Source organism: Micromesistius poutassou (genome assembly GCF_964030765.1).
Source record: "Micromesistius poutassou genome assembly, chromosome: 1".
Classification (NCBI taxonomy): Eukaryota; Metazoa; Chordata; class Actinopteri; order Gadiformes; family Gadidae; genus Micromesistius; species Micromesistius poutassou.
This window is the reverse complement of record NC_140271.1, coordinates 4407457-4426316: the sequence shown is the minus strand read 5'-3', so window position 1 is coordinate 4426316 and position 18860 is coordinate 4407457. Positions and strand designations below refer to the sequence as shown.

At 46.6% G+C, this 18860-nt stretch overlaps 3 protein-coding genes across 4 annotated transcripts in view; 2 read left to right on the top strand and 1 right to left on the bottom strand.

Annotated features, from left to right (window-relative positions):
- The window catches only part of lmx1al (LIM homeobox transcription factor 1, alpha-like), a gene marked incomplete at both ends in the record, with an annotated part of 18947 nt that extends 17700 nt beyond the window's left edge, over positions 1–1247 (top strand). The window contains 3 exons of one of the 2 annotated variants that reach the window (XM_084488726.1): positions 331–448; positions 577–732; positions 1087–1247. In XM_084488726.1, the coding sequence (XP_084344852.1) occupies positions 331–448; positions 577–732; positions 1087–1247 (435 nt within the window). Of the gene's footprint in view, positions 1–330; positions 449–576; positions 738–1046 lie in introns of both variants that reach the window. The other variant, XM_084488725.1, reaches the window with a different exon arrangement.
- A 2106-nt stretch (positions 1248–3353) lies between these two features.
- Positions 3354–4590, bottom strand: chchd5 (coiled-coil-helix-coiled-coil-helix domain containing 5). The gene is made up of 4 exons (XM_084488576.1): positions 4465–4590; positions 4173–4313; positions 3872–4023; positions 3354–3707 (listed from the first exon to the last, which is right to left on the bottom strand). Coding segments are annotated over exons 1-4 (333 nt in total). The 5' UTR covers positions 4467–4590; the 3' UTR covers positions 3354–3669.
- A 355-nt stretch (positions 4591–4945) lies between these two features.
- Positions 4946–18761, top strand: atp13a1 (ATPase 13A1). Its single transcript, XM_084488575.1, has 25 exons — positions 4946–5429; positions 5796–5885; positions 6611–6874; positions 7353–7508; positions 7688–7757; positions 7878–7984; positions 8104–8233; positions 8349–8404; positions 8567–8693; positions 9094–9231; positions 9347–9467; positions 10266–10423; positions 11300–11475; positions 11951–12061; positions 12231–12356; positions 12781–12889; positions 13427–13620; positions 14075–14171; positions 14303–14508; positions 15413–15527; positions 16673–16869; positions 17206–17348; positions 17451–17562; positions 17663–17806; positions 18105–18761. Exons 1-25 carry the CDS (start codon positions 5079–5081, stop codon positions 18213–18215), a joined length of 3609 nt encoding a protein of 1202 aa, XP_084344701.1. The 5' UTR covers positions 4946–5078; the 3' UTR covers positions 18216–18761.
- The last annotated feature ends 99 nt before the right edge of the window (positions 18762–18860 follow it).

Below are 18860 nucleotides of genomic sequence, written 5' to 3'. Positions count from 1 at the left end.
ACACATTCACATGCGCACACACACACATACACACACACACACACACACACACACACACACACAGACATCCATACACATAAAGATCCATACACATTCACAAACAAAGAACAATGAATACAAAATAGCTTTTAATGTTAAGCTTAACCTGACCCTTACTTTTTACGCCTTATTAAGGTTTAGTTGTGTTTTATTATTATATTTGATTATGAATGAACTGAATCGTTATTTTACCGCAACGTTTATTACATTTTGGACTTTGAGCATCCTGAAAGGCGCCATACGAAAAAACAAAACATCATTATCATCATATTTGACGTATTTACGCTGCAGATGAAGAAGATAGCGCGCCGGCAGCAGCAGCAGCAACAGCAGCAGGAGCAGGAGCAGATGGCCGGGGGCCGGCGGGGGCCCAACAGGGGGGGCCGGCAGAGCAACGACGATAGCGAAGGTAGCTGCTCCCCTACCGTTCACGAAAACAAACAACAAGGTCTTAGCAGATGAGTTCAGCTGGATTCTGTTTTTTCGTGTTTTTTTTTATGTGTGTGTGTTTTTGTTTTTTTTCTGTCCACAAAAAAGATGGCTCCAGTACTCATGGGATGGACGGGCTTCTGGGGTATCCCTCGTTGCCACGGCAGCAGCTTCTGGCCCTGGACCCCAACATATACGGAGGGGAGCCCTTTCGACACGGGCTTACACCTCCTCAGCTGACCAACGAGCAGCTCCACGCCTATGGTAAGACTGTGGTGTCAATAAGAAGGAACTCTGAACAGGCCTGTGAGCCTGTTCAGAGTTCACCTGGAGTCTGCTTAGCCGTCCAGTCCCCCCCCCCCCTCCCACTGTTGTATGTTGTAGGGCCTGGCACTTAACATACGCACTTACTGTGTGTTGTATTTATTCATAGTACTTAATTGTGTAGCATCTGCAGTAGCTAGCTATCACTGCTGTATACTGGGAAAGGGTTAGCCTGGCGATTGTTAGTACTTGCACTTGGTTCTATGAATATCTTTACTGTACCGACAGCGATATATTGTTTCACTTCTTATCAGTTATTCACATTTTCTCCAAACTATCTTGTGTGTGTCTCAGACTCCGAGACGGTGTTCCACGATCTGGACAGCGACGGGAGCCTCGGTCACCTTGGCGACTGTCTCTTGGCAACAGGGGTGGAGGGTGGTCTCCTGGCGGGACGGGTGGGAAACCCAATCGACCGTCTCTACTCCATGCAGAACTCCTACTTCACCTCCTGACCCCTATAGACTCTCACCCTTTCCCTACGCTTCCACCTTTCACCTCTCAGAGATGCAGCTAATGGAGTCCGTCCATCAACATGCCCGTAGGACCACTCTCCATGAACAGCCTACACCCAAATACAAATACAAGCTTTTATTCCAATCCCAAATCATCAAATAGGCAGGCAAAGTGTGTACTCGTTTGAATGCATTGCGGTAGTGTAGCATTACCACAAATGTATAAGAACGACACACAAATGTATAAGTAGACACTGAAATTTTAAAAGACCTCAATTTTTTTGTTTGTATTTATTTTTATTCCATGTTTATCTACCATAGAGGTTTTAAAGCACTTTTAAAACAAAACAAAAAACATATAACACTTGGTACGAGATGTTGGTACAAGTTATATTATGTATTTTTTAATTATTGAGGATAAAACGTTGATTTAATCAACCTCTTTACTTGGGCGTCGAAGCAGGGTTGAAGAGAAATTCAAGAATCAAATTAGATAAGTAGATTACAATTGTTTGATAACGTTGACGGTGGTTAGGTATCGTGTACTCTGAATTGACCTTTATGGATAGGGGTAGAATTGTGTTCTCAGGTTAGTGTGTATATTTGTGTGACCTGAGTCTTTCACTCAGGAAGGTATGCTGGAAAGGATGGATCTCAATTTATTTTCCACAATGGTCAAAGTAAAACTTTTGTAAAAAAAAAAAACGACAACAACACAATAAAAGCTTTCTAATGTCAGTCTCCAATTAAAAACAGAGATAAAATCCAAAGCTTATTCTTTAACTTGAAAAACAAAACTCAAAGTTCCTGGCCAAAATAGAATAGGATAGAAAATAAACCAATCAGATATAGGAAAAACTACAGGGTAGATTGAAGAGCCTTATACGGAAACAGGGTTGTGGTTCAGGAATAGACACTTAATGGTTCCCTCTTCTTGTATACCGTGTTCACAAAATAAAAGTAGTGCTGTGCTGTAGTTTGAAGACAAAAAGGCTCTCTAACTACCTAAAGTTGGGGTGTAGAGCACGTGATGGTGTGCTGTCCTGTAATATAAATGTGAATATGACTGTGTGTTCGCTACTATTACACTTTTTGACACTTTAGTTGTTTCTTTATTTAGAGCATCTCCTGAAAGAAATTGTTGTTGTATGACATTTTGTATCTTCTAGTACCTCTCATACTCGACAAATATTCAAATTGTAGCATGATATATTGTGTGTCGCAATATAGATCTGAAAAGTGTGGTTTGAACTCATATTGGACGCCGAGCTTTGCAAAAAGAAAAAAAAATCAACATAGCACAGGAGCCAGATTATCCGCTCCTCTGGTTCAGGAATATAAATATATTAGGATTATATTTGTTTGATTTATCGTGCTATAGTGATTGGCTACAGCTTGTAACATTCTCCTTTATGGCAGTATGTTTGTCTATGATCACTGATTGATGGCATTCATGCAGTGATATTTTATGTGAAAGTAACTTATTTGTGTGGTATTAGGCGAGTTTCTGCTCTTTTAACATTATTTTGGTTTTGTTTAACAGGTGATGTGATTTGAATGTACCGTTGCCATATCTTCAAATACAATCGGCAATTACATCTTTGAAGTGTGGCTTCACTTTTTACGGTCGTGAAAGTTGGTCCGATAGATGTAGAGAAAAAAAAAAGAGTTTTTTCCCCCCTCAGCTTTTAATAAGTCATCGAGCAAGGTATCCTGTTCCGCTCTGTAGTCAAAGGGCCCATAACTCAACGGCCTCCCTCAGTAGTCCCTCTGATTAGATGTAGTCACTGGACAGACTCCCTCCCCTCCCCTCCTCCACCGAAGACTCCCTGTTGAACAGTCACCGGGCTAAGAATTGTGTGGGAGCTTAAAGTACCCGGTTTAATATGTTGCTGTGATTCAGGCTCGCATGGAGGGAGTGTAGGGAGTAGTGACACACATGAGTAACATGGAAACCCCACCAGGGGTTAACCCAGTGAGTAATACTTCGGACATCCATTTTGATTAAACTATTCGACCGAAGAGGCAGAGAAGTCAGAACAAAAGGCACAAATCGTAAAAATAAATATACTATTTCATAGAAAATTATATTTTTATTGATCGAAATGTATCGTAAAAGTCAGAAAGGAACATACAGTACTGTTTCTACTTATTCACATTAATGTTGAAACTTTGCCCAAAAGATTAAGATACGTGTAGCCAGCAATGCACTTTAGCTGGGCCTTTTGGCTCACTTTTAAAAGTGCACTTCAACTAGACCAAACAACAATGCTGGCATGGATGAGCTAGTACTGTGTCTTAGGTGACATTGAGGTCTACATCATTAAAGTACAACGCATAACTTGTCTGTATCCATTATCGACAAGTTGCAGTTGTAAAGACAGTTCTGTTCAGAGAATTGAGAATGACGACGGAGGGCCTTCTAGGAAGGCTGAGGTACTGGGGTCTGGATTGTGGATTCTGGAATAGAATTCAATAAAGCGAAAAAAATCAGTACAGGTAAGGTAAGTTTACATGCACAATAATCAAGGTGTAATTTGCAGGTGTCGCTACTCCCATTGGCTGTGGGATACATTGACCTTACACACACACACACACACACACACACACAATTGAACGCTCACCCGCTCCACTGAGGTCGACCGTCTCCGCGCACCCCAGGAAGCGTGCAATGTGCGGCTGGCAGGACGTCGGGTCCGCTTGGTTATCCCGGAGACAGCCCTCAAATTCTACAAATTCTTTTGAACAGCTCGACCTTATTTTCTGGATCACTGGGCTGGAATGAGAGATCACCAAAAAATAAAGTTGATTTATTAGTGTGTGTGTGTGTGTGTGTGTGTGTGTGTGTGTGTGTGTGTGTGTGTGTGTGTGTGTGTGTGTGTGTGTGTGTGTTGCAGGGAGGAGGGGAAGGGGTCATCCACTTACTGTGAAGATGTGCAGTTGGCGACCTTCATCTTGAGTTCATGACAGTGATGCTGCCATGTCGACGGGTTGGTGGCCACACAAGACCCATATTCCTCCATCTCTTTTTGGCAATACTTTGCCGTAATATTCATGGCAGCCTGCCTAGAAGGTGACACATACATAGGTCAATTAATTCAGTTTATTTACTAGGAACTAATACACTTTCAGGCACTTAGGACAAACATACAACATGCATTTAGAAAATATAAATTCACATTGACATTTGTTAATGATTTAATATATGCTTTCTTACATGATTTGGATGATAACGGTGGACTTGGCAGTCGTAAAGAATAAATAGCAGAATCAAGGTTATAATAACGATAGGCTTTCTGCATGTGGTGGAGCCATGTCTGTATGTTCACTGCCGTATACACCCCCTTATTTCATTGGAAGAGATGGTTGGATTGTGCAATTCTATTGGTTTTCGGTACGTCAGTTTTCCACTTAGGCCTGCCCCTTTTTGTGACCGTTCCGATTTCTTAAAGGTACAGCACATCGCAATGAACCATATTCCGTATTCCATATTTATTCATTATTATTCCATCTTCATAGACACGTACAATTATTCTTATGGTCCTTTTTTACTACTGTTTATAAATTAAAAAAAATGCGGAATGTTGTATTCTTGCGTGTCTAAATGAGATCCCCGGGCTACGAGCTATGGCTACGACAGCAAAGAGGACTCGTGCGTGACTTGCGTGGTGACGTGCGCGGAAGCAGCAGAAGCCGAGAACAAGTTATTCTGAAAACGAATTTGAAGGCTGGAGCAGATAACTACACCGGGATCAAAATTGGATCTACGTCGAACACAGCGCCAAGGGGGTGGTGGAGGTCAGAGGGGGCCCGGGAAGCGAAGAACGCAAAATGAATGAGATTCCGAAAGGGGTGAATATGGTTACCGACGGCGCGCAGGGGTCGGGGGAGCTCCAAATGGCCCCCTCTGTGAACCACAGCCCTGACAACGGGACCAACGATGATCTGGTCCGCTCCGTGACGCTGTACAGACGGAGGCCCAGGCTTTTCCATGGAACGGTGCTCCCGTTTTTCGTCGTTCTCTATCCCGGGTGGCTGTATGCGTGGTTAGGCGTCTACGGCGCTTCCGAGTACCCCGAGGCCGGCCTGCTGGCGCTAGCGGCGATCGGGATCGCGCACGTCCTCACAGCGCTGTCCGGCTATTGGTCCGTGCACGCTCACTGTTGGCTCACCTGTTCTAAGGTATACATATATATATATATGAACATGTTATTACAGATGTGAAGCAACAGTTGACAGTGTCTTACGATTGGGGGGGAAAAATAGCCAATGTTGTGTTGTAACTTTTAATCAGGGCTGTTTGTAAAAAGAATATGATGTGATTAACAGTATGTTGAGGTTATACGTGGAGTGATTCATTGATATAAAAGTAATACATAACTTGCTAAAACGTATTAAACTCACTGCGACTTTTTTTGTCAGTGAGTCACTTTATAATGGGAAGTCAGTGAGACAATGTGTCTGACTTATGGCTCTCGTAAAAGCTTCACACGGATAAAGGTGAACTGCATACCAATAATCATTTTAATTGCTATAATGCTTCTTCAGGAACAAGACCCTCAGAAGGCTACGCTTGCAAAAGTGGTGCCTACACCCAACAATGGTTCTGCAGAGCTTGTGGCACTTCAAAGAGACCAGGTTAGTGGTTTACTAAGTTCCACATTTCCTGTTTCGAATGATATTGATTATTTTATTAGCCTTGCTCTTTTAGCATACACCCCCATATATATATATATATATATATATATATATATATATATATTCTACACTCACCCATGCCACTTTCCATTCGCATTTTCCCTGCAAAAGGAATTGATACAGAAAACTGCGTTTTTAGATTTCCCATTTACCATGAGTAGTAAGTGGAAGTTCCACTAGGCGGGGCCAGTTACCCATTTCTGTTTAAGCAATAGAGACCTTGTCCACAGTCCAAAACTTTACCCAACATCCCGTTCTCTGTCCCATTGCTCATCCACGCTGCCGGTCTGGCCGAGGAGCTAGTGGTCAAGCAGGCATGCAAGCAGGTCAAGCAGGTCAAGCAGGCAGGCAACCAAAGCTGAGCCCGTTCAGTGTCATCAAAGGCGCCGTCAACAGATGATGATCCTAGGCCGATCTTTCAGATCTTCAGACAATCAGACTTGCATTATTAGTCTTATGGCCTTGTCCACAAGCACTACCTATGCAGGAAAAACACTGATCTGTCTCATCGGTCAGAAGCAGATTAAGCCTGCTTCTATTTCTGACCATGTATTGATACCGTGGGTGGTCACAATAGCATTCTATACAGGAATGCATCCGTTGCTTCACCTTCATCATTCTTCCAACCGTTGCGGTTTCTGATCGGTCTTTGTCTGCCCCACCAGGACGACGCCGGCGAGGGGATCCTGTCCTTCGAGTTCCAGAAGATCCGCTACATCTTCGACGACAAGGAGAAGAAGCTCTTCCTGCCCGTGGCCTTCCCCATCAACCACGCCATGGGCTACTTCCAGGCGTGGCGGGGCTACCAGGAGGAGGCGGACCTGAAGGCGGCGGAGAAGCGCTACGGCACGAACCGCGCCGAGATGATGGTGCCTGACTTCCTGGAGCTCTTCCGAGAGAGGGCCACCGCCCCCTTCTTCGTGTTCCAGGTGGGTTGAGGTCGAGGGTGGGTTGTTGTGGTCGTTCCCGGGTGCTGTATCAGCGTGGCATCCAGCCACACGGGTTGATCAGTGGTCAGTGTTACGACACAACAACAGTGTGCATATTACGACTCATCTTGGGTCACTTCGTCTTAATCGTGTCGCGTGATGATTCCTTGATACTTTTTTAGTTTTTGGTTATGAGTGTCTGATACATTGAACTATTAATCATCAGGAGGTATTATGGTGTTATAATGGATTAAGCTGATTGCTTTCGGCTGTATTGGGCACTCACAGAACTGTTCATCTTAATCTCAACGCATTCAAAACTGTAATAATATCCCTAATATCAATCGGCATCATTGTAATTACATAACAAATTAAAAACCTTAATATCTTTTATCATTGTCATTAAAGAGCTGTTTGAAATCCAGAACTTTGTTGAGAGTATAATCTTTTCCTGTAACCCATGGTGTTTCCTCTGTAGGTGTTCTGTGTGGGGCTGTGGTGCCTGGATGAGTACTGGTACTACAGTGTGTTCACACTGTTCATGCTGGTAGCGTTCGAGGCCTCACTGGTCCAGCAGCAGATGAGGAACATGTCTGAGATCCGCCGCATGGGGAACAAGCCCTACATGATCCAGGTGGGCATCGGGAGTTCTCCACATTCAGTTCAGGCTCAATAACAGATATTTGGTTGCACATAAAACATATTTTGAATTGTTATAAATATTTCTCACTGTACCTCACGTATTTATGATGACAATATATATATATATAACGGCTACATTTATTTCTGTTTTGTGTGTCTGTTTTTCTGCAGGTCTACCGCAACAGAAAGTGGAGACCTGTATCCAGTGATGAGCTTGTTCCTGGAGACATCGTCTCTATAGGTATGTTTCCTTCATGTTCCGTTCAGCTGGCACACTTCATTACCTCCATACATCATTTCACATTGATTCTACATGTGTGTGTGTGTGTGTGTGTCTGTGTGTGTGTGTTACCTTTCCCAGGACGGTCCCCTCAGGAGAACCTGGTACCGTGTGATGTTGTGCTTCTCCGGGGCCGCTGCATCGTGGACGAGGCTATGCTGACCGGCGAGTCCGTCCCCCAGATGAAGGTGAGAGGATCGAATGATACCGTCAGTCCACGTATGGGACTCGGGTATAATGTGTGTGGATGGATAATGGGCGTTGATCATATTTGTATAACCAGGTTTTGTCCTGATTGATTCTGTAGGAGCCGCTGGAGGACCTGGACCCAGAACGGATCCTGGACCTTCAGGGAGACTCCCGTCTCCACGTCATCTCCGGTGGGACCAAGGTGGTCCAGCACACCCCGCCTCTGAAAGCCAGTGCCGGTCTCAAACGTCAGTGTCCCCTACAAACATGCCCACTAAACACCCTTTGTAAACTGTTAATACCTGCATAAGACACTGCATGTCGACGCTATCTGTATTCCATGTGTGGTGTTCCACTTTGCAGCGGTGGACAACGGCTGTGTGGCCTACGTTCTGAGGACAGGCTTCTACACTTCCCAGGTGAGCCGACCAATCAGGGATCATTACCTCCTCTTTGAATCAACGATGCACTGTACTGATTCCACCGTCGTACCCGCTCGTGCAAAGTGTGCCACTACCGACACGTTTGCTGCGATTCACACATCAGGCGTCCCTCTTGTATCGACTGTAAATCGTCTGCAGGGCAAGCTGTTGAGGACCATCCTGTTCGGTGTGAAGAGGGTGACGGCAAACAACCTGGAAACCTTCATCTTCATCCTCTTCCTCCTGGTGTTCGCGATCGCTGCGGCCGGCTACGTGTGGATAGAAGGTGACTTTTGCACCTGTCCTTTTGAACCCGATTCTAGAGTCAATGCAAATGTAGCCACAAAGTCACGTATAAAAGTACATGTACCGTATACCTTTCAAAGTTTGAAATTGAAACGTATACAGTACAGCTTCGATAAGTCGTTTAGGCTCTATGGTAAAACAGAATAAGCAATGTTACCTTTTACACAATTTTAGTTATTTTACGCAGTGTATTATTCAATGGATGTATTTTTGTACTACAGACGTCATCCTAATCATACTTGGTCTTCATCATAAGAAGATGAAGACGTTGAAGATATTGGCTGTTTTTACTGTTGAAGTGCCTGTTGTAATTGTCATTCTGATCTAAGCCTTTTACGAATATAAAACACATTATTTTGTTACCGTTTTGTTTGCCTCAGGGACCAAGGATCCCAGCAGGAACCGGTACAAGCTGTTCTTGGAGTGCACCCTCATCCTGACCTCCGTGGTGCCTCCAGAGCTTCCCATAGAGCTGTCTCTGGCCGTCAACACCTCCCTCATCGCCCTGGCCAAGCTCTGTGAGTGGGCCTGCTTTGCATGTCGTTTGAATGGTGGCACCGGTGATGATCCCCCCTCCGCTGTGAGCCTCTGAAAGACTTTAATTCCTCTCCTCCCCCCCGCCACCGTTCCCAGATATATTCTGTACGGAGCCATTCAGGATACCGTTCGCGGGCAAGGTGGAGGTCTGCTGCTTCGACAAGACGGGAACGCTGACCAGTGACAGTCTGGTGGTACGCGGGGTGGCGGGGCTGAGGTACGCTTCACGCGCCTAATGTGGGATTTGAGGGGGAAATAAATTATGTGGATTATCATTTATGATGAATGAATGTGATGAATGATAGAATCATTACTTTGGCTGGTCTTGGAGGGTGCATATTAATGTTTTATATTATAAGGCATTCAAATTTGATGATCGTATTAGACAGTAGCTGCCTGAAATGAATAATAGCTTCACTGGCTGGTTATACAATTTACTGTTTACAACAGTAAACAGTGGTAAACTGTTATTCAGGGCTGGATATATATATATATATATATATATATATATTTTTTTTTTTCTTTTTTACTGTTACTTACTGGAGATCAGTGAGATTCATATATATATATATTTTTTTACAATTCAATAGTTAAATTAAGATAAGATATGATAATGTCAATTCATGCATCAATTCATCTCAACCCATCGGCCTGGCCTAAAGGAAAGAGCAAAATGTTGACTGCTTCCAACGTTGTGTTGGTAATACTAAAGAATGATTTATTGCTTGTTAAGTGAATAATACAGAACATAAAAAAAAAGAATAATAATAATCGCATACCAAATCGCAATCGCAATATTGGTTGAAACAATCGCAATTAGATTACTTCCCCAAATCATTCAGCCCTACTGTTATTACTTATATCAACTGATTCCATCTAAGATCCTCTTTTAACGTGCAATCCGTGAATCTGAACCACCGGCTACAACACCACACCTGGACCCCGTCCGGTGACAGGACGTGATGCGTTTGGCTCAATGGCATTGTGTTTAACGACTTGACGTCTGCGGTGACAGAGAGGGGAAGGAGGTGATGCCCGTGGCTGAGATCCCGGTGGAGACGCATCGTGTGGTGGCCACCTGTCACTCACTCGTCACTCTGGATGACGGACAGCTGGTGGGAGACCCGCTGGAGAAAGCCATGCTGATGTCCGCGGACTGGAGCCTGACTAAAGGTACGCGCTGTCAGCCGTTTGACTCACGTCTCATAGCAGAGTGAACGCAGGTGCGGCTTGTCAAACTAATTGCTTGTAATTGACTAGCCCTGTTTCCTGTTTGCGCGTAGTTAGTTGCTGTTACGAGGCTTGTACATAGCGATGTCACATCACAATGACCGCCGCCATTTTGGGAGCATTGGAAATCTAGTTATGTTTTTGGAAGTAATGAGGTCATTGTTTAGTAATTTATTGTGAAATGATTTGTCCTTTTGGGGAGACATTGTTTTGTCTGAAGCTGCCTCAGCGTTTCTCCCGTGAGACGTTGGCCTAGGTTATGATTTATTTACATTCATTTAGGAATGGACAGTACTACCACTCTCTGGAGTCCTCTCACTGTGGCAGGGCATTGCCAACCAAGACAACAATGATGTATTCTGATGTAGAAGCCCTATTAGATGTACTTTATTGATTAAATATGAACAGACTAGGAATAAGGGGTGTCACAGCAGAAAGTGCAAGCCAATGATGGATATTAAAAAGGAAACAGAAATGAATACAGAAAACATATCGGTCCATACTGGGGCACTTGCATATTTAGATAATCATGTACAAGTATTGAGGTAGCTTGCAATGTGTGTACCCTGCTTTAATCTATCAATATAAATATGGTAAATACACCATCCTTATAGTGAGTGGCTTTAGTATTAGTGAAGGTAACCTGGTAGACGTAGTGTTGGCGTCAAAGTCTGAACCCCGTTCGTTAACGTGCAATTAACATTTTCAATACAGCAGTGCAATTACGTATATAGCGTCCCTGCTGTGTGTGTGTGCGTGCGTGCGTGTGCGCGCCGGACACAAACGACTGACTGAACCTCTTTTCCCCTCTGTGAGCAGACGAGAAGGTTTTCGCTCGGGGCATCAAAACCCAAGGGCTGAAGATCCACCAGCGCTTCCACTTCTCCAGCGCCCTGAAGAGGATGTCTGTGCTGGCCTCGTACGAGAAGCTGGGCTCCACGGAGCTCTGCTACATCTCCACCGTGAAGGGGGCCCCCGAGACGCTCAGCGGGATGGTAGGTCGTTGCACACAGAGACATGGAACGTCTTTATTGTCACTGCATCTCACAAAACAACGGAATTGGAGAGCTACTCCAGTAAGGTGCCTCGTTAATCATAACAAAAACTCATTCCACCCTTCATTCATTGCAAACATTCACACAATACACACACACACACACACACACACACACACACACACACACACACACACACACACACACACACACACACACACGCACACACCTAGCATGTCGTGTTGTGTTTCAATAACGTATGTCAATCCGCACTTAAAAAGAGTAGGTAGCATTGTGTAGCATCTTATCCTAGCTATCTTGTTGTATACGGGGAATGGGTTAACTTAGCAATTGTAAATGCTTAGCACTTGTTTCTATGAATATATTTACTGTACCGACAGCAATATATCGTTTCTCTTTCTTCTGACAAATGTACTTATTGTAAGTCGCTTTGGTCCCGCCTTGTTGGGTGTAGTTCTCTGAGCGTCCGGCGAGCTATGACGAGGTCCACAAGGAGATGTCCCGGGAAGGCGCCCGAGTGCTCGCACTGGGGTACAAGGAGATCGGACACCTCAGCCACCAGCAGGTAGGGCTTTGTTCTGGCTGGTTCCTCGTGCGTTGTTTTATTTCTCAAAACTGATACGAGAGCGGTTTTAATCCTCACTCCTATGTTTGTCACCGTGGTCCGATCAGACCGCCCCGATCCCCCCCCCCCCCGTAGGGAACTGATTAGTCTCTGTGTGTGATGGGTGCAGGTCAGAGAGATGACTCGGGACGGGCTGGAGTGTGACCTGCGGTTCGCCGGCTTCATGGTCGTCTCCTGCCCCCTGAAGGCCGACAGCAAGGCCGTCATCAGGGAGATCCAAGAGGCGTCGCACCACGTACGGAAGCTCCACCTCGGACGCGCACACGCACACGCACACACACACACACGCACACGCACACGCACACGCACACACATAAGGACGAGACGCAGGGACATGGTCGTCAACGGGTGGACTTTGTTGTTTTAAGGGCTGGGCGATATGGAAGGATGGATCGTAACGAAATTCATGGGGAATTTAACATACAATGTATGAATATCACGACGATGCTCATGAATTACCATACCATTCAAAACAGTCTGACTGAGGGTCATTACGTTAAAGCATATGGCAAATTCAAATACGGTATCCGACCTAAACTAGTTTAACTAGTATTGCGATAAGTCGATATCTTCAGTTCACAATACCTTTCAAAGACGGTAAACCAGATATGTAATCACCGGCCGGCACTAACAACAGTCCTTTGGTCTTCTGTCCATAGGTAGTGATGATCACCGGCGACAACCCCCTGACCGCCTGCCACGTGGCCCGGGAGCTGCACTTCATCCAGAAGGAGCACACGCTCGTACTGCAGTCAGGCCCCGGCCCGGGTCAGTGGCCCCGGGGCCCTCTACCCTCATCACGCATACACCGGGCAACACGTTTTATACACGCGCGCTAAGCTGCCTCCAAGACCGGAAAAGAAAGACATCCATGTTGTGATTGAGCATTGTGACATTGCCATCATTCATTCATTCATTCATTCATTCATCCAGCCATCAAGCCATTCATTCGTTCACTTATTCATGCATTAAAAGGTCCCATGACATGGCACCAGGTGTGGTCTGGTCTGTATCTGGCTCTTCTGACATCGTGGGTGTGTCCACCCAGATGTGTGACGGATAGATGTGCAACGTGTGCTACGGTCCACTGGGTAGGCTGGTAGACTGATCTATCCCAGCACACATCTAGGTGGACACACCCACTTGTGATGTCAGAAGAGCCCGATTTTCAAAACGGCGTGTAACGGCTAATCACGCTCACAGCTGGTGGCATGTCATGGGACCTTTAATTGATTAATTAATTCATTCATTCAAAACTCATTGCTCCGCACCGCCACTGATGCCGGTGTGTCTGTGCGCCTCCAGGCGAGTGGCAGTGGGAGTCCATCGACGGCAGCGTGCACGTCCCGCTGCCCCCGCCCTCCGTGCCCGAGTTCATCGAGCAGTACGACCTGTGCGTCACCGGGGAGGGGCTGGCCCGGCTCAGCGCCGACACGCGGCTCCTCCACGCCCTGCTGCCGCACGTCAGGGTGTTCGCCCGCGTCAGCCCCAAGCAGAAGGTGGGTGGAGCGGGTGGTGTGGGTGAAGTGGGTGGAGCGGGTGGCGCCGTTTGGGTTTTCTTTCCCTTATTTGGGGGGTGACTCTGAAGCAGAAGCCATTGCAGTCGTTGTAGTCTGTCCTGTCTGTAGTTGATTGAAATGTGTGACGTCGGGGCGTCCCGGTGGCTCACCGGCTAGAGAGCGTACCATATAGAGTCCTGATCGCATGTCCTCCCCTCTATCTCCCATACCGTCCTATCTAACTCACTCTATAATAAAGCATAAAAATGCAGAAAAAATTTAATAAATGTGTACCGTATTCACATAAACCACGTCTAAACCCCTGCATGTCGTGTCGTAGGGTCGGAAAGAGTCCTGAGTCTTAGGTCTGAGTCGAGGGACTCTTCCTACATTCCAGTATGTTCTAAAGTGTTTACATGTTCTCTGTGCTGGCGCCGCGCGGCTGTCCACGCAGGAGTTTGTCATCACCAGCCTCAAGGGCCTGGGCTACGTCACGCTGATGTGCGGGGACGGCACGAACGACGTCGGCGCTCTGAAACACGCCCACATAGGTGAGCGTTGACACACGCGCACATCAACGCCTCGTGCGACCCCGCCAGCCTGGCCGGTTGATAATAAGCATTGAAAACCATCCCCAACCATTGGCGCGTAAGCATTGAAACCAAAAAAAATCTTCAAACAGGCGTCGCCCTGTTGGCCAACGCTCCCGAACGCATGCCGGAGAGGAGGAAGCGTGGACGGGAGAAGGAGGTGGCGGCGGCGGCGGCGGCGGCTGCGGCCGCGGAGACGCGATCCATGCCATCGGTCCCGACCTCAGGCAAGCTGAGCTCCAGGGCGGCCCGGCAGAGGATGATGGCTCAGCGCGAGGAGCAGCTCGCTGCCCAGAAGGTGCGTCGGCAGGAGGGGGGGCGGTGTGTGGGAAGAGGAGGGCGGGGGGGGGGGGGGGGCAGGATCATATAGTGGTCAGGGTGGTTGACTCCCAGTTCAGAGGTTGCTGGGTTGAACCCCAATTTTTGGCAGTGTACCCTTGTGCAGAAGGCCTTCATCTCAACACATCGGCCTGGCCTAAAGGAGAGAGCATTTTATATGTGGAATGCTTCCAATGTTGTGTTGGTCATACTATAGGATGAATTATTGATTGTTTAGTGATTCATACAGAACATGAGGAACTTGAAAAAAAAAATTGCATACTAAATCGCAATGGAAATATTGATCGAAATAATCGCAGTTAGATTATTTCCCCAAATCATTCAGGCCTACTCACTACCTGTTTATTAAGGTTGTAACGGATGTAAAGAAAATTCACTGTATATCGCTGTGGATTCAAATGTACGCTAAATGGCTGGTAAACACATGGATGATGTGATGGTGACTCAATACTTGAGATGTTTGTAATTTCAGGCACGGAAAGTCATTAGAATCAAGACCCAAAATCTTGGAATTTTTAAGTAGAATATTCACCGTTCTCCAAATAAATTAACAAACAGTACAGATGTTAATATACAGAGGTAAACCCTTCAGGTACAAATCCTGTTCATTTATGTATCAACATTTTTATAGTGCTGCCGGGCTTGATTGCGTTGGTGGGCTCTTTACACGCAGAGCTCATTAGCGCCCTGCCATTTTGTAAACACTATATCCTCATTGCCTGTCCCATACTGGCGGATGCGCTGATGTATCTCTCCGAAGGGACGGATAAAGGCGCTTGTTATGTGCCCATGGCAGCACGCCCCCGGGTGCCGTATGGAGCTGTAGTGCACGTAACTGAACAACAGGGGTCCTGCTGTTGCAGGAGCGGATCAGCCAAGTGCTGCGGGAGCTTGAAGAGGACCAGATCCAAGTGGTGAAGCTGGGGGACGCCTCCATCGCTGCCCCCTTCACCTCCAAGCTCTCCTCCATACAGTGCAGTGAGTAAAGGCTGGTTTATACTCCTCCATACAGTGCAGTGAGTAAAGGCTGGTTTATACTCCTCCATACAGTGCAGTGAGTAAAGGCTGGTTTATACTCCTCCATACAGTGCAGTGAGTAAAGGCTGGTTTATACTCCTCCATACAGTGCAGTGAGTAAAGGCTGGTTTATACTCCTCCATACAGTGCAGTGAGTAAAGGCTGGTTTATACTCCTCCATACAGTGCAGTGAGTAAAGGCTGGTTTATACTCCTCCCTACAGTGCAGTGAGTAACGCCACATCCTCTCCACTGTATTTGGCTTCAGGACCAGGTCACACCTACGACATGGGTTCGCTCTATGCCGGGGCTTGCATGTATTGATCTGTGTCTGTGATGTATGACGGATAGATGAGCAACGTTTGCTACAGTCCACTGGGTGGGCTGGTAGACTGATCTATCCAGCAACACATCTAGGTGGACACGCCCACTTGTGATGCCAGAAGTGGCACATTTTCAAAACGGCTCGTAACGGCTAATCACGCTCACACCTGGTGGTATAATTTGTCACCTTTAAAGGGGCTGTAGGTTATATTTGAGCTATATTGTGATTCTAATTAGTTAGAAAATGCCACAGCCATCTGTCCGCTATGAGTGAGTCAAATGTGCAACTGTGCCTGCCTCGGTGTGAGCCAATTTAGATTTTAGACTGTTCCCGGCTCACTTCTGTCCAATCAGTGCATCTGTTCCATGATTTGTTTAGGGAATCCATCTTGCCGGTTAATCACCGGTTCCTGAAACACAACTCTTCTCAATTGCAGAGAGCTGTAGGATTTTCTTTTTAGGATTTTTTTTTCAAGTGTCCTACAAATTAACGCGTATACACACTTCCTCCGCTGTCATAAATCAGCCTGAAGGAGTAGCAGGAAAGGCAAAGCGGCGCCCTGACATGTAGTCACATTTCTGGAGAGATGCACGTTACCCATGGCGGTGGGGCTCTGTGGGCCAAACCGGTGACCTGGTGACCTGACCCGGGTGTATGATCTGGCCTTGTTAGTGTGTAGGACTCCACACAGTTGACCGATGATTTAGGACGTCTCGTCTCGTCTCCTGACACTGGGTGACCCCTCATCTCGTCTCTCTCCCCCCCCCCCCCCCCCCCCCCAGTCTGTCACGTCATCAAGCAGGGCCGCTGCACTCTGGTCACGACCCTGCAGATGTTCAAGATCCTGGCTCTCAACGCCCTGGTGTTGGCCTACAGCCAGTCCGTGCTCTACCTCGAGGGGGTCAAGTTCAGTGACTTCCAGGCCACTCTGCAGGGTCTCCTGCTGGCCGGCTGCTTTCTCTTCATCTCAAGGTCAAAGGTAAGACCCGTGTCCGTGAAAATAATGCTTCTTTTTCTTCTTTTTTTTTTATTGTCTTTTTATTTATTTATGCAAAAGCATGCACCGACCAGAAACACAGGTCTGTCACGTCATTAAAAAAACCTGGTTGATATGCACGAGTGCATTGGTGCCAAGTAACCACCGTAAAATCCAACCTGATTATTTTCAGAATTTCATCATCCATTTCATCATCGCAATTACCGCAAAAAGACGGGGGGGGGGGGAGGCCCTCAAACCTGATCAGTCACGGTTCGTGTTTTGGTTGCCATGCTCTCATTCTCTCCCCCCCCCCCCCCCCCCCCCCCACACGCACAGCCACTGAAAACACTGTCCAGAGAGCGGCCCCTGCCAAACATCTTCAACCTCTACACCGTGTTGACGGTGTTGCTGCAGTTCGCCGTTCACTTCTGCAGCCTGGTGTATCTGTACAAGGGAGCGCAGAGCAGGAGTCCGCCCAGGTGAGGTGACCTCACACCAGCCGTGATCACCACACCCTGTCCCATAAGACACAATGTCACATTTGTCTGTTGTTTTTTTCCTCCACTTTCTCTCTCTCGCAGAGCGGAAAAGTTTGCGGACCTCTATAAGGAATTTGAACCCAGCCTCATCAACAGTACTGTTTACATTATGTCCATGGCCATGCAGATGGCTACGTTCGCCATAAACTACAAGGTATTCACAATAAAAAAAAAAAATTAAATATACATTGTAATGTGTCCCACATGTCTCCATAGTGCTCTGTGATAATGACCTGCTGCTGTGTCTGTCACAGGGCCACCCATTCATGGAGTCTCTGAGTGAGAATCGCCCACTACTGTGGAGCATCGCCATATCGGGACTAGCCATCGTGGGACTGCTGTCGGGCTCCTCGCCAGAATTCAACGAACAATTTGCTCTCGTAGACATTCCAATGGACGTAAGGAAAAACAAAACACATGTCATTATTGTAATGTTTGCTGTATTGTCATTGTTATCAATGGCAATACAATGATACTGTTATCAGTATCATTGTCATTGTTAAAGTTTTTTTTTCTTTTTTTTTTTTTTTCTTTTGCTTGTTGGAATGTGGATTTGGTGTGGACCCCAGGAAGACTAGCGAACTGCTATGGCATAAGCTAATGGGGATCCTTTAATAACACAATCAGCCTGGAATAGGGAGGTCCTGTCGTGTCCACTGACGTGTCCCCCCCCACCACCTCTTGTTCCCCTTGCAGTTCAAACTCGTGATCGCCCAGGTCCTCGTGGTGGACTTTGTGTCCGCTCTCCTGGTGGACCGCATCCTACAGTTCCTGCTGGGCAAGGGAACTCTCCGGCTGCCTTCCTGAACTCGTGCCCACCACAACCACATCCACAAGAACCGCTGCCCTTAGCAACGGTGCTGTCGAAAAAGGGGAGCCCCCAAAAAGACTTTGGAGGTGAAGGAGCTGTTGTGACTTGGAGCCGTGAATGACATGTGGACAAGAAGCAGCCGACACGGTCATGATGGTGCACAGTACTGCACACTCCCAAGAGTACCTCTTCTTATTCGCCCCCCCTTCCCCCTCCTCCCCCCCTCCCCCCCCTGACTTCTAATAGGGTTCTCCATTAGCCCTTTGTTTCTGCTTTCTATTTCTTCATGCTTTAACCCTCTACGGCCTCCCATCCCTCCCTCTCCTTTCAACGTGTCTGTCTTGCGTCCTCCTCACCTCACTCCTCTTAACACAGAGCCAAGACAGCAGTATTGTGTGAAATGCAAGACTGTGTGTCAGCCAACGTGAGACCTCCGGGCACACAATAAGGGGCATTCTCTGAGAGAATTGCAAAGCATTTGTATTTTTTTGATTTCTCTCCTTGATTTTGTAAAAAGATAAATCTGTTGCATAAAAATACTTAACAAACAGTGTGCTGTATCTGTCTTTCGTCGTGAAAAATGTATCGGGTTACAAATTGAAGCAAATATGAGGGTGCAATAGATGAACAATCAGGCTCCA